An 18,801-nucleotide genomic window follows, 5' to 3' on the forward strand; every position below is an offset into this window, starting at 1 on the left:
ATGTTCTATTATTATTATTATGTTTCTGTTCAGTGCCAACTAGCAGCGGCGCGCAGGCTAATATGCTAAGCTACGGTTAGCATGCTAAGATTTCTGCTTTATGGCATTAAAGAAGTATTTGGTAACAGAACAAATAAACAGTGGTAGAAAGAAGTGCTATTAGAATTCCGCCGAGTTCCTTCGCTTCGCTTGTAGCAGCGAGCGGGCGTCAAGCTCGGTTCCTCGGCGGAACAGAGCCCAAACCCGCCGAGGGCCCGGTCTGCGTTGGTCTGTGATCATCGCTGGCGGTGGAGAGCCAGGATCTGCTCCACCAGGTGGAGGGTTGGTTGGCTGATCGGGTAGTGAGGCGGAAGCTTCTCCTCGGCGCACGACAGCTTCACAGAGTACCTGCAGGGAAGCAATCGCTCCAAAATGTGTGTCTCAGAGGGAACTCAATGTTCTTTGATACTGGTTAGAGACGTGCGTCTCGTATGGGCATGAAGTTCAGCTTGATAATGAAAGTGTGAAGCTGATTATCTTAAAACTTGAATGCATTATATACAGTGGATGAAAGTCCCCCATCCCTTAAAGAGGTGTTGCTGTATGTGTAGCGTTTGGGGAAGAGGCTGCAGGACTCGGAGGATCAAGCCAACGGACAGGAAGTGGTCAGCAGGCATAGCATCTGGCATAGCCTGGAGGAGTGACGCGGCATCCCAAGATTCTAACCCCCATGGGCTCACAACCTGTGGAAGAAACCGATGGGATCGAGTGCGCTGTTACAAGGGTGGCAGTTACAGTGAGGGTCTAGATGGAACAGACCTGGGCGGCAGATACTGGCTCAGGGGATGTGGAACGTAACTTCTCTGGGGGGGAAGGAGCCAGAGTTTGTGCAAGAGGTGAAACGTTTTCAGTTGGATCTGGTGAGATCTCCTTTCCTCTACGCACAGCCTCGGCTCTGGAACCACACTCCTGGATAGGGGATGGACTCTATTCTACTCTGGAGTGGCCCATGGTGTGAGATGCCTGGCGGGTGTGGGTATACTCGCAAGTCCCCGCCTGAGTGCTGCTCGATTGGAGTTTACCCCAGTGGACAAAAGGGTTGCCTCCCTATGCCTTCGGGTGGTGGGGGGGGAAACTCTGACTGTTGTCTGTGCCTATGCACCAAACAGCAGGTCTGAGTATTCAGCCTTTTTGGAGACACTGAAGGGAGTCCTGCATGGGGCTCCAGTAGGGGACTCCATAGTCTGGGATACTTCCATGCACACGTGGGCAATGATGGAGATAACTGGAGAGACGTGATAGGGAGGAATGGCCTCCCTGATCTGAACCAGAGCGGTCATTTGTTATTGGACTTTGTGCCAGTCACGGATTGTCCAAAACGAACACCATCTTTGAAAATAAAGATGTTTACGTGGAAGGAAGTGTATGTGGTACCAGAGCACCTTAGGTCAAAGATCAATGATCGATTTTGTAATCGTATCGTCTGATCTGAGGCTGCATGTTCTGGACACTCGGGTAAAGAGATGGGCAGAGCTGTCAACTGATCACCATCTGGTAGTAAGCTGGGTCAGACGATGGTGGGAAGACTCAGGACAGACCTGATAAACCCAAGCGTATAGTGCAGGTTAACTGGGAACGTCTGGAGAAGGTCCAAAAGATTTTCAACTTACACCTCCGGCGAAACTTCGCTCACATCCCTGTGGAGGTAGGGGACATTGAACCAGAGTGGTGGATGTTCAAAACTTCCATTGCTAAAGCTGCGGCAGTGAGTTGTGGCCTCAAGGTTCAAGTAACCCTCGAACCCCGTGGTGGACACCGGTGGTCAGGGAAGCCGTCCGACGGACGAAGGAGGCCTTCCGTGTTACGATATCCTGTTGAATTCCGGAGGTAGTTGCAGTGTACTGACATTCTGGAAGGGCAGCAGCCTCTGGGATTTTTGTCAATTTGCCTGGTGGAGGTCACTGAGGTAGTCAAACAACTCCGCAGTGGCAAAACCCATAGGATTGATTAGATTCGTCCAGAGATGCTAAAAGCAAATCGGTGTTGGGGGGTTGTCTTGGATGACACACCTCTACAACATTCCGTGGAAGCCTGGGACAGTGCCAAAACAGTGGCAGACCAGAGTGGTGGTACCTCCCTTCAAAAAGGGGGACCAGAGTGTGTGCCATTTACAGGGGCATCATACTCAGCCTCCCTGGTAAAGTCTACTGCAAGGTGCTTGAAGGGAGGGATTGAATAGGAACAATGCGGTTTTCGTCCTGGTCGTGGAAAGACGGACCAGCTCTTTACTGTTTCAAGAATCTTGGAGGGGGCCTGGGATTATGCTCATCCAGTCTACATGTGTTTTGTGGACCTGGAGGAGGCGTATGACCGGGTCCCCCGAGAGAAAATGTGGGAGGTGCTGCAGGAGTACGGGGTGAGGGGGTCCTTTCTTGGGGCCCTCCAATCAATGTACGCCCAAAGCAAGAGCTGTGTTCGGGTGCTCGGCAGTAAGTCGGAGGCGTTTCCGTTGAGGGTTGGCCATCGCAAAGGGCTGCGCCTTATCACCAATGTTGTTCCTGGTTTTCATGGACAGGATATCGAGGCATAGTCGGGGGGAGGAGGGTCTACAGTTCGGTGGACTGTGGATTTCATCGCTGCTTTTTGCAGACGATATGGTCCTGATGGCATCCTCAGTCTGCGGCCTCCAACTCTTACTGGAGCGTTTTGCAGCCGAGTGTGAACAGTTTGGGATGAGGATTAGCACCTCCAAATCTGAAGCCATGGTTGTTAGCAGGAAACCGATAGATTGCCTACTCCGGGTAGGGAATGTGTCCTTACCCCAAGTGAAGGAATTCAAGTACCTCGGGGTGTTGTTCACGAGTGAAGGAAAGATGGAGTGTGAGCTTGGCCGGAGAATCAGAGCAGCGGGGGCGGTGTTAAACCCGCTTTACCGTACCGTTGGGACGAAAAGAGAGCTGAGCCAAAAGGCAAAGCTCTCGATCTACCGGTCAATCCTCATTCCTACCCTCACCTATGGTCATATAGGATGGGTCATGACCGAAAGAACTAATTCACGGGTACAAACGGCCCGAAATGGGTTTCCTCAGGAGAGTGGCTGGCGTTTCCCATATAGATAGGGTGAGAAGCTCAGCCATTCGCTAGGGGAGAGTAGACCCACTGCTCCTTTGCGTTGAAAGAAGCCAGTTAAGGTGGTTTAGGCATCTGGTAAGGATGCCCCCTGGACGCCTCCCTTGGGAGGTGTTCCAGGCACGTTCAGCTGGGAAGAGGGCCCGGGAAGACCCAGGACCAGGAGGAGAGATTATATATCTGCACTGGCCTGGGAACGCCTTGGGAGCCTCCAGTCAGAGCTGGTAGATGTGGCCCGGGAAAGAGAAGTTTGGGGTCCCTTGCTGGAGCTTTTTGATCTACTTTATTTATTATTAACATTCATTATAATTCAACATTTTGGTAATTGTGCTCTTCTCTGACAGTTTCATCCCTGGAATACTAAAAACAACATTTTATATTAAGATTGAGTAAATGCCTCGTATAACCTTTTTTAATCTTGAATATGAAAATAGGCTTGAGGAACATTTTTTAAAATGAGCAGATGGTACCCCTTGTCATTTTTTATGATTCTCAGGTGTTTGATAATCACAGCAGACATACATTACAAAACATTTATACATAACAACCAGAAATACTATCAAAATCCAATCAATTGATTGAAACGGAAAGAAATTATTTTTTGGAGTTTTATAAATGATCACAAATATTCTATGTGTTTGATACCAATGTTTATTTCTTTTTATTTCTATTTGATACCAATGTTTCTTTATTTGTTTCAATGTGCTTATTAGCATTTTATATCAATATATTTTTCACGTTTAGTTCATCTAATCTTCATGCCAAAATGACCATGTCGTTGTGAGATCAATGTGTAGACCAATGACCCATCATGCGGTTCATTGAACCCCCCTGCAGAGCGGATTTAAAGTCCGCCAGAGCTTTGGGGCAGTTGCAGAGCTCTTTCAACCGGCGCGGATCTTCTGGCGACGTGTCTCAAACCAGGTGAGTTAAATCACTTTAAACTTTTAGAACTCTAAGTATCATTTGTCATTCGTACTTTTGTAGTCCAGGAAACATTTCTTGGTGTCTAAAAACTCTGATCAATTACGTGCGTTGCAAACATGCCACGTGATGCCGCTCTGCCAATCACATACATGCTTTCCCTTACCTGTTTGAGTGCGGTGTTCATGGACACGGGAGAGATGAGAACTATGTGTGTTAGAGAGGTAATTATGACTTGCTCTTTAAACAGAACCAGAGAGAGAACATCTTTATATCTATTATTTCATTATATGTTCAGAGACTGTGGTGATTATTAAAAAGGGTGATTTATGTGAATCGTTTTTGCAAACATTCCCAAGAAATATCCAAAAGGAAGGCACAGAAAATGAACAATAGAAGAGCTCCATACAACCTGGACTTCAACTGTGTTACCAGAACAGAGTTGCTTCTAATAACCATTAACGCAGCTCTCTTTTAAACCATGAGAACAATATAATATTGTCTTTTCTTGTGTTGGATCTCTTCACACCTGAATAAAATATGTGTAAACAGTAGGACAATGAAATAGTTTTTACTTTAAATATTGACTTTCTTACTTTATTTTAGGAGTTAGCTTTCTAATATGTAATTTACTTAAGGCAGAAGTGGTTAGGAGTCTTTATTGGGGAGTGGGGTGGGGGGGGGGACTGAGGATCTGGAGATGACTGGAGGGCCTGAGTGCGTTGAGCGCGGTGCTTGGTTAGTGATGTTACAGATGTGCCGGTCGATCGTAAGAGGGGCAGAGCTCCGACCAAGACTATACAAAATGTGTGGAACTTATGAATGATTCCAAGTACTAATGATTTTGATGTTGAGGTTTGATTATGTTGTCTCATCACATTCATTGTTAAATGTTTATAAATGTTAGGACAGCTTTTACCTAAATGATTCACTTATCTAGAAACTGAGACCAAACTGTGACTTGGGTATTTATACAGATGAACAAACATCACAGGAACCAGCACGTTCTGTTCTTTTTATATCAACACAATAATCAAACCAATCAACAGACAACACCTTTGTCTTACTTTGACTGCTGCCCCTCCAGTGTTTGTTCCAGTGAGATTCTTCACTTTGGTCTGCTGGATGCGCTCAAAACTGGACTTTGAGTGCTACGAGCAAACTTGTGAAGGACAACTCATGAATAACAGCAAAAGTGTTGCACTGCAATCTTCAAAGGAGATCATCAGTTTGCTACACAAACCTTTTTTAATTTGTTGTTTCATTCATTATTAGCCTGTTTAGTCCTTGTCTCTTTTTTTAAATAGCAAATCTGACTATGTTCCTATGTCCGGGCTTCACTTTTTGTGTGTTTTGTTGACGTCCAAAAAAACGTCTGTAGTTGCAGACGATTTCAGCTTCGGGGGAACATACACAGGAAAAGAAGCCATGGGGTTGCTGTGGAGTATGCGTTCAGTCCCTGGCAGCTGCAAAGGCCTCAGGTAAAACATCCAGTGACGTGAAGGTCTCGCCTTGAGGTCTCAGCTTTGATACTTTGAGTCTCTGTTCAAGGTTGAGGAAGACGAACGTCTGCACCCCCCAGCTGGTCCACATCTCGGTTTACGATGGCCACGTGGAGGAGGGTTTCACAGAGCGGCCTCCCCTAGCCTCGGTGCTCTCGGAGAGATGGTTCATAGGTCCAGGAGTCCGCAGGGTGGAAGTCCAAGAGAAAGGAGTGCGAGGGACGCTGTTCATACCTCCAGGTCCCCCTGAGGAGCACGTCCTCCTCTTATACCGTCCGTGTGTTGTAGGTAGGTAGGATCAGTAAAACCTCTGCCTCCGTGCCTCAGGTCCAGGACCCTTCCCCGGCGTGATGGACATGTGGGGCGTACGGGGGGGGCTGGTGGAGTATCGGTCGGCCCTGCTCGCCTCTCACGGTTACGCCTCTCGGGCGCTGCAGTACTTTGCTGCCGGTGAGCTGTCGTCAGCCAGCAAAGAGTTCGAGTACTTTGAGGTTTGTGTTTATTTATATTTCAAAATAAGAGGCTTGCGTGGCTCATTTTGTTTGGAGCGTGGTCCGTCTCGATGTCTTAAGTCTCCTTCTGCACAGACAGCGTTTAACGTGATCAGGCTCCATCCCCTGGTGAGCCCAGACAGAGTTGGAATGTTTTGTTCCAGCCTCGTTGTTGCGTTTGTGTCAGTGGCGTCCACATTTGTCCATGCGGGGCTTCCAACAGCTGCACACGGTTTATTGCTGGAGATGCAGACGTTTAATGTCAGTCACGTGTACTACTTGAGAGGCAGGCACGTGCAGGTCCTCCTCTCCCAGAACTCACATCTCTCCAGAATGAGGCTGGCGTCCGTGCTGCCGTATCTCACCACCTGCCTGAAGATCTGTGCAGGAAGGACGTTAAATGTTCACTTAACCAGCGAAGGCAGAGCTCAACACCCTGATAGCACATCAACAGTTTCACCCCTTCATTTCTACTCAATGGAGAGGTTTTTATTTGGGGCGAACAATCCAATTAATAATTAATGTAAAATGACAGAAACAAAATATGGTTTGTACCTGGAGTTTTATAAATGATCACAAATATACGATATGTTTGATGCCAATCTTTGTTTATTTCCTTGCATTACATCACAATCAAACATTTAGTTATTAAATACGATTATGTCGTGCACTTCATGCTATGGCTTAAATGAACTGCTACTTAATAAGTATTGACCCCCCGCTTAAAGGACTTCCACCCCAAGGAAAGAGTGCAGAGCGGGTTCAAAGTCCGCCGCAGAGCTTTGGGGCAGTTACAGAGCTCCTTGAGCCGGCGCGGACCTGCTGGCGACGTGTCTCAAACCAGGTGAGTTAAACCATCCCGTAAACACACTCTGAGCACTTTAACTTTTGGATCTCTGAGTGTAATTCAGCGTACATAGTTTTGTAGTACAGGAAACAGGTGTTGATCTCTAAAACACACCGACCAATTACGTTCAAAGACCGTGGTGATTATTAAAAAGGGTGATTTATGTGACTCGTTTTTCAGGAATCAGGATCAGGAATCAGGAAACGTTTATTGCCATTAAATGTTAGACATACATGGAATTTGACTTGGCGGTTGGTGCATGACGGAAGACAGTACAATAATAACAATGTAGTGCAGCAATAAGATAAAAATAAAAGTATAATAAAATATATGCTATGGGTTAGTAAGTTGAGAAATAAAGATACAATTAAAAATAAAGATAAAGTGCACCAGCTAAACAAAAAGTGACAAGTGAAAGGGACAAAGTGAATGTACATGGGAGTGAGAGTCAGTCAGGGGGGCCTCCGGGCTCTGTTGGTGAGCCCGACTGCCGAAGGGAAGAAACTGTTAGTGTGGCGGGAGATCTTAGTCCTGATGGACCTCAGCCCCCTGCCGGATGGAAGGGACACAAACAGTTCATGTCCGGGGTGGGAGGTGTCGGCTACAATCTTTCTGGCCCGCTTCAAAGTCCTGGAAGCGAACAAGTCCTGGAGAGACGGCAGATTGCAGCCAATTACCCTCTCTGCAGAGCGGATGACACGCTGCAACCTGCCCTTGTCCTTGGCAGTGGCTGCAGCGTACCACACTGTGATGGAGGAGCAGAGGATGGACTCGATGATGGCAGCGTAGAAGTGCACCCTCATAGTCTTTGGCAGGTTGAATTTCTTCAACTGCCTCCGGAAGAACATTCTCTTCTGAGCCTTTTTGGTGATGGAGCTGATGTTCAGCTCCCACTTGAGATCCTGGGTGATGATGGAGCCCAGGAAACAGAAGGAGTCCAAAGTGGTGACGGGGAAGTCACACAAGGTGAGGGGGGAAGGTGGGGCTGCATTCTTCCTGAAGTCCACGACTATCTCCACTGTCTTCAGGGTGTTGAGCTCCAGGTTGTTCTGGCTGCACCACGTCACCAGGTGCCCACAGACTCCCATTTGTAGGCTGACTCGTCCCCACCAGAGATCAGTCCAATGAATTTTGCAAACATACCCAAGAAATATCCAAAAGGAAGGCACAGAAAATGAACAATAAAAAAATGAAGTGAACATGAACAATTTTTTTGGGGGGGGGGGAGTGAGGACCTGGAGTGGACTGGAGGGCCTGAGTGTGTTGCGTGTGGTGCTTGGTTAGTCATAAGGTTTGATTATGTTGTCTCATCACATTCATTGTTAAATGTTTATAAATGTTAGGACAGCTTTTACTGAAATGATACACTTATTGTCAGGGTTCGGGGAGGGACCCAAAAGCAGAATGGAAACTCAGACTAAATGATGGAGGACAAAAATGGGTATTTATTCAAAGCAATAAAGATGAGGAGTGGGGAGGCCAGTTGGTCGGGAACGGGGGTGGTGGTGATCCTGGGGACAGGACAAAAACAGAATGAAAAAACAAGCAAAAGAGCCAGGTCAGAAAAACTAATCAGTAGTGGTTCTCTTGACGCACAAATACGACTTAACGATCCGGCGGGGGTGAAATGTCTGGTCCTCCTCTTTATCCTGTGGTTGATTGGGGATCTTGATTGGGGTCAGGTGTGTAGGCCCGAACCTCTGCAACTCTCCCACCAGCAGGGCTCACGAGGAGGGTTATTTAGAAACTGAGACCAAACTGTGATTTGGGTATTCATACAGATGAACAAACATCACAGCAACCAGCACGTTCTGTTCTTTATATAGCAACACACTAATCATCAACACAATAATCAAGCCAACCAACAGACAGCACATTAGTGCTTAGTATTGAACTACCCAACTGGTAGTTACCACGATTACGCTCCTTCATCCCTTTAGTTCACTTGTTCACGCTGCCAAGGATCCAAGGACCCTCGTCACCCGTGTTGCTTTTTGCTCGTCTGCTCAGACCATCCTCCACCATGTCCTCGGCCGCCCCCCCAATCCTCTCCGTCGTCCCCTCCCGGGCCCTGGTGGACGAGACCTTCCGGGTGACGGTGCAGAATCTGCCTCCGAGCTCCGCGGTGACCCTTCACTCCCTCCACCGCTCCGAGGATGAGGACCTGTGGGAGGCCTACGGACACTACGTCAGCGACCAGCGGGGAAGCGTCTCGGGTGAGCTCTCCTTTAAACGCCTCAGACCTCCGGACTTCACTTTTTGTTTGATTTGTGTTTTGTTGACTTCCAAAAATACCGTCTGTAGTTGCAGACGATTTCAGCTTCGGGGGAACGTACACGGGAAAAGAAGCCATGGGGTTGCTGTGGAGTATGCGTCCCGTCCCTGGCAGCTGCAAAGGCCTCAGGTAAAACATCCAGTGAGGTGAAGGTCTCGCCTTGAGGTCTCAGCTTTGATACTTTGAGTCTCTGTTCAAGGTTGAAAAAGACGAACGTCTGCACCCCCCAACTGGTCCACATCTCGGTCTACGACGGCCACGTGGAGGAGGGCTTCACAGAGCGGCCTCCCCTGGCCTCGGTGCTCTCGGAGAGATGGTTCATAGGTCCAGGAGTCCGCAGGGTGGAAGTCCAAGAGAAAGGAGTGCGAGGGACGCTGTTCATACCTCCAGGTCCTCCTGAGGAGCACGTCCTCCTCTTATACCGTCCGTGTGTTGTAGGTAGGTAGGATCAGTAAAACCTCTCCCTCTGTGCCTCAGGTCCAGGACCCTTCCCCGGCGTGATGGACATGTGGGGCGGAGGGGGGGGGCTGGTGGAGTATCGGTCGGCCCTGCTCGCCTCTCACGGTTACGCCTCTCTGGCGCTGCAGTACTTTGCCGCCGGTGAGCTGTCGTCAGCCAGCAAAGAGTTTGAGTACTTTGAGGTTTGTTTCAAAATAAGAGGCTTGCGTGGCTCATTTTGTTTGGATCGTGGTCCGTCTCGATGTCTTAAGTCTCCTTCTGCACAGACGGCGTTTAACGTGATCAGGCTCCATCCCCTGGTGAGCCCAGACAGAGTTGGAATTCTTGGTCTTTGCCTCGGTGCGGTCATCACCAATCATTTGGCGGCCGAGAGCAGCGTCATCAAGGCAAGTACCGAATGCAAAACATCTGGGCAGAACTTTCGGTCCTGATCGCGTGGAGAACCGCGAGGTCTTAACGGTGAACCGTGTTTTGTTGTAGCCTCGTTGTTGCGTTTGTGTCAGTGGCGTCCACATTTGTCCACGCGGGGCGTCGCTCACAGGAATCTACCAGGCACTGGTCGCGTAGGTAACATAAGCAACACAAAGCCACTAAACACAAACACACACACAACTGTACTGATGCCGTGGTAAATCATTGTTATGACAGGAATGCTCACAAGACACAAGTGGACGAGAACAACCAGGAGATATGGCGATACAGGGAACTCCCAATCCCTGATGACCTCGCTAAGAAAATTGACGTAAGTACTTGTTGCACTTGAAGTACAAGGATGAGACGATGTGCTGGTTTCGACAAGTTGACAGGGGACATCAGTGTGGAACGTCCTCTTCCAGTGTCAGTCTATGCATTGCACTGAAATGTTAAAACCACCATCTGATGGCTCATTTTAGTTCATTCTCACTAACACGTGTGGCGGTTGGTCCTCTTGAAGGTGGGGAAAATAAACTGCCCAATGTTGTTGGTGAACGGCCTCGACGATCAGAACTTGCCCACGGTGGAGGCTGCTGAGGATGTGAGTGCACACACGCACACACACACACAATGAGGTGGAGTTAAGAGCAGTTTGGGCTCGTTAAAATTTGCATGTACTTTTTGCAAAGTGAAGAGCATTGATGAATCTGCAAAAGTCAACTGGTTGCATTTGAATGGTTGCATTGAAGTACGCCACCTGGTCCACTCAGTGGAACAACTCTAAATATATAATAATAAATCATTTATTGGTTACAACCAGTGCAACAATGGGATAAAATAATGAGGCATGAATGAAATGACAGCACAAATGGAATGAAAAAGGATATTTTTGTGTTCTGTTTTCAGATTAGGAGATGTGAAGGAGCGTTTGTTTGGTGAAGAAATTCTGTCAGAGAACTAAAAAAAACAATGAAGTCAGTGCTGTTTTGACCTTTGAACCCCGTAGATGGCCCATATGATGCGAGCAGCAGGGAAAGACCACCTGCTGACCAGGATCGAATACCCAGCTACTGGACATCTGATCGAGCCGCCCTACTCGCCTCACTTCAGAGCCACCAAGTTCATAAAGCAAGGCAAGAGAGGGATTTATGATTTATTGAAGCCAATCTAATTAAGTCTGTTAAATAGAGTCCTGTATTTCACAATGTGTTTCATGATGCATCTGACCATCACCCATGTGGTGTGTTCCAGTCATACTAGTTTGGGGAGGACAAACCAAACCTCATTCAGATGCTCAAGAGGACTCCTGGAAGAAGATCTTGGCTTTTCTACAGCAGCACCTGTATTCCAACGACCCCACCGGAGCCAAGATGTGAAGGCAGAGGAACCATGGCAACCTCAGCAGAGACATGGTGGCAACGAGACTAGTGTCCATTAAATGAACGCTCATGATGATCCGGTCAACTTGTGCTTCTTCATATTATTTAGTGTCCCCAAAATTATTATTATTATTCATTGAAATGAAAATGTTTTCGTGTAAAGAAATGATTCACCCACAAGAGTATTTCTAGAGAAAATGTCAGAGTAATATTATTAAAGATGATTTAACTCTTTCTGGTGTTTAATCTTCAGTGTTTGAGACGACTTCCACTTCAAAACCTTTTATTCAGAGCGCACATCATCTGAGGACATCTGCACGTTTTAATACACCCAGAGGCTGAGTCCAAACATTCACACAACAAAAATGTTTATGTTCAGTGCCAACTAGCAGCAGCGCGCAGGCTAATATGCTAAGCTACGGTTAGCATGCTAAGATTTCTGCTTTACGGCATTAAAGAAGTATTTTGGTAACAGAACAAATAAACGGTGGTAGAAAGAAGTGCTATTAGAATTCTGCTGAGTTCCTTGTTGCTTCGCTTGTAGCAGCGAGCGGGCGTCCAGCTCGGTTCCTCGGCGGCCCAGAGCCCAAACCCCCCCGAGGGCCCGGTCTGCTTCTGTCTGGGATCATCGGTGCCGGTGGAGAGCCAGGATCTGCTCCACCAGGTGGAGGGTTGGTCGGCTGATTGGGTAGTGAGGCGGAAGCTTCTCCTCGGCGCACGACAGCTTCACAGAGTACCTGCAATCCAAATAATACCCAACTAGATCTTGGCTCATAAAAATAATATAATTTATCAATTCAAATAGCACTTTTTGATACATTTAAGTATATATATTAAATTTAATATCATTCTTTATCGATCACTTATTGGATTTAGATATTGACCAGTTTGCGATCATCTCAAAACTAGCAACATGGAATCCCTGGAATCGGCCGCTGAGGAGGGGCCACGAATCAGATGAAAGTGTGCGGACTTCACGCTGGTCTCAGACAGCTAAACCCTCGACGAAGCCGAACCTGAACTCCTCTCTGAAGTGGGAGCGCAGGTGCTGCGCCAGCGGCTCGTTGTACTGCAGGCAGGCCAGCAGCAGGCGGCAGCGCTGGAACAGCACAACGGACTGAAGCGGACTCAGGAAGGAGTCCTGCGGGTCCGACAGAACCAGGACCACCTGCTGGACCTGGTACCCGATGAAGGACAACTGCGTAGAGGTGGAGGAGAGGCGGAAATGACCAGATCGCAGCTTTTAAAACGTGTGTCTCAGAGGGAACTCAATGTCCTTTGGTACTGGTGCGTCTCAATAATGAATTCTTTTTCGAAGGTGTGAACCCGATCATCTTAAAACTTGGATGCATTGTATAAACTGCTGTATTTGTACCGTTTGGGGAAGAGGCTGCAGGACTCGGAGGATCCAGCCAACGGACAGGAAGTGGTCAGCAGAGGAACACCGGCTGGCCTAAAGATTCAACAAAGTGCAACGTCACATCACAACTTCCCGATTTAATATAGACCAGGTTCTTTTTTTTGTTTTGTTATATACACAAACTCACGTCGTGGCCTAAAAGCAGGAGCTCAAAGAGCAGCGAGCAGGCAGCGTCCAGGTACTCGGCGAGCAAGGCCTGCCGCTGACAGAGACGCACAGCGGGGGGGGGGGGGGGAGGGGGAACGTTAAAAAAACCACGTGAAATCAACCAAGCGCGGAGAGGACGCGGGCGGCGAGGAGACGGGCGGCGAGGAGACTCACCTCTCCGTCCGTCAGGGACCTTTGGTCCTGCGTCCGCAGCTCCGCGTCACACATCAAGGCCCGCAGCATCCTAGAGGCCAGGACTCCTCTGGAGGGGGGGGGGGGGGGGGGAGAGAGAGAGAGAGAGGTTACGAGAAGCAGCAGCTGCATCCAGCAGCGCTCTGCAGGACAGGGTGTTTGGGTCTTTACTTTTTGGCAGAGAGCAGGTTGAGTCTGGCGGGTTCGACCTCCGTCTCTCTGAACATGAGGGCGAGCGTCTGGGCGATCAGGGTGCTCAGCCTGCACGGGAGCCACCAATGAAATCACATTTATTACCTTCAGTCCTGCAGGTTTACATCGCTGCACAAGTTCAATTGGCCCTGAACGACCACGAAAACGACAGGTTCAACACACACACACACACACACACACACACACACACACACACACACCTTCTCCAGCAGTAAGTGTGTTGTGTAAAAACAAAGCAGCTTATCAGCTTAATGGGTTATTTCCCCATTTGGATTAAGAATCTAAGATCAGACACACACACACACACACACTCTCTCTCTGGAGCTTACAGTAGCTGATCTGCCGCGGAGGCTCCGCTGAGGCTCTGGCGGCCGTGCAGAGATTCCTCCAGAGTCTGAACCAGGAAGTCCAACAGCTCGCTGGACTGAAGCACAACAGGGAGTCCTCACAACCACACAAGCGTTTAACAGCGACATCACGACGCGTCACCACAACCACGTGTCTCACGTTCCAGAAGAGGCGGCGCAGGGTGACGTCGCGCTGAGCGGCGGTCCTCAGCTCCTGCAGCAGCAGGTAGAGGTTCTCCACGCTGATCCCCTCCTGCAGGAGCTCGCAGCTCAGCTGACCGAACAGGTGAGCCGTCCGCTCCCAGCTGCACACACACACACACACACACACAGACAGCAGGTCATAGACACGCATGATTGTGCTTCTCTGGCAGCGTGGTGTTACAGGAGACCTTCGGTACCTGACGGCGGGGAGTCGCTTTCCGGGACCGGAGTCAGACGAGGCGCTGCACCTCGTCCTGTGGAGGGGGTCCAAGGACAGCGTGGACCTCTGCGCTCACACACACACACACACACACAGGGGATACTATTGGGTTACATGAATGAATAAGAAAAGGAATGTAAAATCGAATTGTGCATCTAAGGAACCGGGCCGGTTCTGGCCCGGTGACCTCGCTCACAATGATGAAGCTGTTCCAGGAGCTCTGCAGGTGGAGGTAAAGTCTGGACGCGTCCGACACGGCGTAGAAATGCAGCTCGGCCTCCCTCTCCTCGCCGCCGCTCGCCGAGTCCTTCCTCAGCAGGCGGGACAGGACCGACCCGATCCGCCTCGGGACCTGGGCGCCGACACGTCGGGTTTAGTGAGGAGAAGCCAAAGAAACCCGGCGTGTGAAACTCGGTGCGTACCTGCGTGGTGTCTGGGAGGTGAAGCCTGCGGCTGGCCGGCGACAGAGGAGAGGTGGGCGAGGCGGCGGCGGACGGCGCCGCGGAGGGAGGCCGGTCGGGGGGGTGCGGCACCCCGACGAGGCCCAGGGTCTCTGGGTCCGGGCAGGAGGCGGAACGCGAGGGAGGTAACGGGGGAAGCTCCGCGGGGCTCCTGAGGGACAGGAAACACACACCGGGACATGTTTATTTTTTGTTGGTCCCTGCAGCGTTGTTGAGTGAGGTTAATGACCCCCCATGGGTGAGCCGAAAGACACGCACACGCGCCGGCTTTGTGGTAACCAGGCAACAGATCCGCTGAGTGACGCGTAGACGCCCAGCGGGAGGGATCCAGACCCCCCCCCCCCCCCCCCCCCCCCCGAAAAACAGAAAACAGGACCCGAAGGACCGAGAACAATTCAGATTAAAAGTTGCATAAACGCACAAAAAAATCTGATTAGATTAAAAGCTGAAAAACAACACAACTGAATTCAGATTTTTGTTGATGAATCATGTTAAATCTTTTCCATCACAATTACTTTGATGTTTTGGGAAAAAGTTGGCTCGTTATTTTTGTCACACAGTTTATCCCTCTGGCTGGATTTTAAGTGAAATGTGAAGCACATTTTTGGGCTGTTTTAACAAAAATAATAAAAATGGATTCATTGAACCTCTTCCACGTCCACGTGAGGTGAAAGTGTTCCGTCTTTAATCAATAAGTCACGAGCCACCTGAGACCCGGAGGAGCTCGGTCAGAGCGAGGCCGCTTTCACTCATCGTTCAGTCCATCCCTTTGTGCAATGCTTCTCCCCCCCCCGACCCTGACCCCCTCCCACCCCAAAGCCCTGCAGCAAACCCAGACTGTAGAGGTTTTATAGCTCACAGAGTTTGTCTCCCTGACGATCGGAACACGTTAATAAGCACTGATCATAAAGAGTTAAAAAGTAAAAGCAACCGCAGCCGGTTTCAGGTTCTAGTGTGTGTGTGTGTGTGTGTGTGTGTGTGTGTGTGTGTGTGTGTGTGTGTGATGCTCACCTCTGTGCAGGATGTCCTGTCGGGGGAAACAAAAGACACAGGGGGAGTTAAAGTTACACTCAAAGGCCTCAAAGGAACTGATCCAAGAGACGAAGGACACATGACTCACTGCCGTTTGTTACAGATTTAAAAAAAAAAAAAAAAAAACATTAAATAACTTTTCTCCAAACCGTTTTTCTCAAAAGGAGTCTTCAAATAAAAGTTCTCCATGTGACGTTTCACTTTAATGCGAAGTGGACGGAGCCGTCGGCTGGTTTTGAAGCTTCCGGTTCGTCGTTTCGGCCGTCGCCATCTTGGCTTTTTTTTTGCTACCGATGAACGGAAGAAACGCCTCAAGAGCATCTGGCAGATACCTGTCAATCACAAGCTAGCCCCGCCCTACGGCATACCCTGCCTGATGGTCTATTCGAACGCCAAACGCAGCCTTTTACCTTCTAAGGTGTACGTTATCGCCGGGCAGTGGCTGGTCCTGCGAGAGGGCGGGGCCGCGGTGGGAAGCCCCACCTTCCTGTCCCTCCTCAGCCAATCACGGCCTCTCACGGCGGGCTTGTCCGTCACGTAGGTGACTCGAATGTGCTGGCAGAGGTCGCGGCTCCTCCCATGGAGGAAATCTGGGAGGTCGTTGACCTGAAGAGAAGAAATAGAGAGAAAGATCCGTGTTCCCGTGTCGACTCGGACGCACAGCAGCCATCTTTTATGGCGTTTAAGATTCAACCTCATTTTCTTTACATCCGCTTCAATGAATCAAAGCAGGTAATTGAAGTGTAAGTAAAAGTGAAATAAAAAGAAGTATTTAACATATAGCTAATAACAAATAGTAATAATAACATTTAAAGTGTATTTAGATATAATAAAGCATTTAGCATTCAGCATTTTTCCTTCACTTATTTGAATGTATTTTTACCTTCTATTATTTACATATTTGTATATTTTTATATGTTCTGCACCATTCATCGCTACATTAGCTTATAACAATAATAGCCACCCAATTACACCACAGGTTTTCAAGGTTCTCTTCATAGTCTGGACAGATTAATACATTTAAACTCATGAGACGTGTCTGTAGTCATAGTTACGATGAGCATGACATAGTTTAACAGAATTAAAAAATCAGCTGAAGTCTGAAGTCTCAGTGAGTCAACAAATAATAATCTGACCGGATTAACTGTGCGGCGAGGAGCGTAAAGCTTTGACCTCTGACCTACGTGACATAACGCGGTGGTGTAAGAGGCGTGTCCTTCTCCCGGGGGTCGAGACCCGGGTCAATCAGTTTAATCCGATCGCTTCCTGATTAGTGAGAATCTTTATCGAACAGCAAGAAGACAAAAACTGATTCTTTGTTCTTTATCCCTTCATTGATTTAGAAACAGAAGCAGTTTAGCGTTTCAACACGACATGAAGCTGCAGGCACTTTAGGCTTTTAAAAAGCAAGGTCAGATTATTATGGTATGGTAAAAAAACAGAAAATATAATCACAAAAAAAATTATTCAAAAAATAAAAGCAATACAGATCCATAGACGTTTGTCAAAATGGGTTGAAAAGTGAAACACTACTATTTATATTTAAAGTCAATAATTTGGTCGTGATTTAGTCATTTAGCTGTTGAAATATAGAGATTTATTTCTTTTTTAACTTTAAGATGGATTCATGTCTAATTAGAGTTTGTATAACGTTGTATAACTAAATAATGAACTTTGTAAATAATTGATTAGTCCCATTTTAGCAGTCATTAGATGGGTTTCCATGACAACTGAGTTGATGACTATGGGGAAGAACAAGAGGTCATCAAGGTTTCTTTCTTCAAAAACAGACATCTATTCCTTTATATTTAATGAATATGACGTTTTCAAGCCAGATTAATGGAGAATTAAGTGACGTCACTGTCCTGTTTTTCCGTCGATCCCTTAATTGATTAATTGATTTTAAAACGGTGTTTGATCGCAGTGTTTGAGGAGATCATTTGAAACAAAAAGTTGCAACACGATTTCCGTGAACTCACCAGCTCAATGTCACGCACGCGCCTGAAGGTAAAGGCCTCGGTGAGCGTGCGCGGCGGGTACTCGGCCAGGTACACGCACTCGTCGCTCAGCACCACGTGCATGTACACCTTGTTGATGGTCTCCGTGATCACCACGCACGGCTCGTGGGCTCGGATCCGCTCGTACACCGCGCGCGCCGTGTTCCGCTTCAGGAACGAGTCCAGCTTGACGTTGCGGCGGGAGAGCAGGGCACCGGAGCCCGTCCGAGCCATCACCTGTTACCGGGGGATCGAACTTTGTGGCCGTTAACCTGCGCTCGGGCGGCCGGCGGGGGGGTCACGTGCCGCTCCCCATCCGTGGGGTTTGAACTTAAGGCAAAACGTTGAGAGAGAGAGTACCGGGCGATGCCGTTCCCGTCCCGTTAACGTGTGACCCGAGCAGGTGTACGCTGGCGCCGTGACGCGCTGTCAGCGCTCTGATTGGTCCGCGCAGCAAGGAGGAACGCTGCTGATTGGCTGCAGTCTAAAGCGGCTCTGCACGCTGGAACGGCTGCAAGTGGTGTCTCAGACGGAATTAATGTCCACATGCACGAACAGATACATGCACACGAAGAAAGAATGAGGTTTTTTTTCCCGAGCAGCGGCAGCGGGAGTTATTAGCACGAGCTTTAATGAGGTAACAAGGGGGGGGGGTTCACCGTTTAATCATACGTGCACAATTAATCAAATAATAATATATTAAAATAATAATAATACACAAGAACAAGTACGTGTATATAAAAGCGAAATATATTGACACTATTTATATAGTAATTGTAGTTATAGATATATTTGTATATGGAGAGAAAGAGGGGGGGGGGGGAGAGAGAGAGAGGGAGGGGGGTGGAGGGAGTCTCCTGGCTGCAGCTTTGAAGGGGAGCTTTGTAAATGGACTCAGAGATGAACGCAGAGTTGTTTGACAAACCAAAACACACACGCACACACACGCACACACACACACACGCACACACACACACACACACACACACACACGCACACAGCGGGCAGGAGATGAATGGCGTGTTGTTCCACAGAGGAACAGATCTGTCTTTAACATCATGACTGTAATTATTCTTAGAAAGCAACAACAGATCTGTGTTTTCCTGACGTCACAGGAGTATTTACACGATGCGTCTCATTAGTCATCTATTGCATATATAAAGATGTGT

At 48.3% G+C, this 18,801-nt stretch overlaps 2 protein-coding genes across 4 annotated transcripts; one reads left to right on the forward strand and one right to left on the reverse strand.

Moving 5' to 3' along the window:
* Positions 1 to 55: 55 nt before the first annotated feature.
* Positions 56 to 17,990, reverse strand: c2h12orf56 (chromosome 2 C12orf56 homolog). 3 transcript variants are annotated; one of them, XM_062559394.1, is made up of 14 exons: positions 17,615 to 17,990; positions 16,046 to 16,241; positions 15,615 to 15,630; positions 14,565 to 14,754; positions 14,339 to 14,494; positions 14,120 to 14,208; positions 13,879 to 14,023; positions 13,701 to 13,795; positions 13,330 to 13,419; positions 13,141 to 13,228; positions 12,947 to 13,021; positions 12,775 to 12,852; positions 12,416 to 12,597; positions 56 to 387 (listed from the first exon to the last, which is right to left on the reverse strand). In XM_062559394.1, exons 1-14 carry the CDS (start codon positions 17,864 to 17,866, stop codon positions 276 to 278), a joined length of 1,764 nt encoding a protein of 587 aa, XP_062415378.1. In that variant the 5' UTR covers positions 17,867 to 17,990; the 3' UTR covers positions 56 to 275. The 3 variants fall into 3 exon arrangements, with proteins under 3 accessions (XP_062415378.1, XP_037316318.2, XP_037316317.2); XM_037460421.2 differs by lacking the exon at positions 56 to 387 and adding an exon at positions 11,782 to 12,136; XM_037460420.2 differs by lacking the exon at positions 56 to 387 and adding an exon at positions 11,782 to 12,136 and having other exon boundaries at positions 13,879 to 14,208.
* LOC134102903 (peroxisomal succinyl-coenzyme A thioesterase-like) lies at positions 3,950 to 11,599 on the forward strand. Its single transcript, XM_062559395.1, has 15 exons — positions 3,950 to 4,032; positions 5,414 to 5,513; positions 5,584 to 5,774; positions 5,862 to 6,025; positions 6,754 to 6,869; positions 8,883 to 9,088; positions 9,177 to 9,276; positions 9,347 to 9,537; positions 9,625 to 9,788; positions 9,873 to 9,992; positions 10,087 to 10,169; positions 10,255 to 10,348; positions 10,541 to 10,621; positions 11,027 to 11,153; positions 11,272 to 11,599. The coding sequence occupies exons 2-15, from the start codon at positions 5,461 to 5,463 to the stop codon at positions 11,394 to 11,396; spliced, it is 1,815 nt and encodes a 604-aa protein (XP_062415379.1). The 5' UTR covers positions 3,950 to 4,032; positions 5,414 to 5,460; the 3' UTR covers positions 11,397 to 11,599.
* Positions 17,991 to 18,801: the final 811 nt, after the last annotated feature.

The sequence above is a fragment of the Pungitius pungitius genome, chromosome 2 (genome assembly GCF_949316345.1).
Source record: "Pungitius pungitius chromosome 2, fPunPun2.1, whole genome shotgun sequence".
NCBI lineage: Eukaryota > Metazoa > Chordata > Actinopteri > Perciformes > Gasterosteidae > Pungitius > Pungitius pungitius.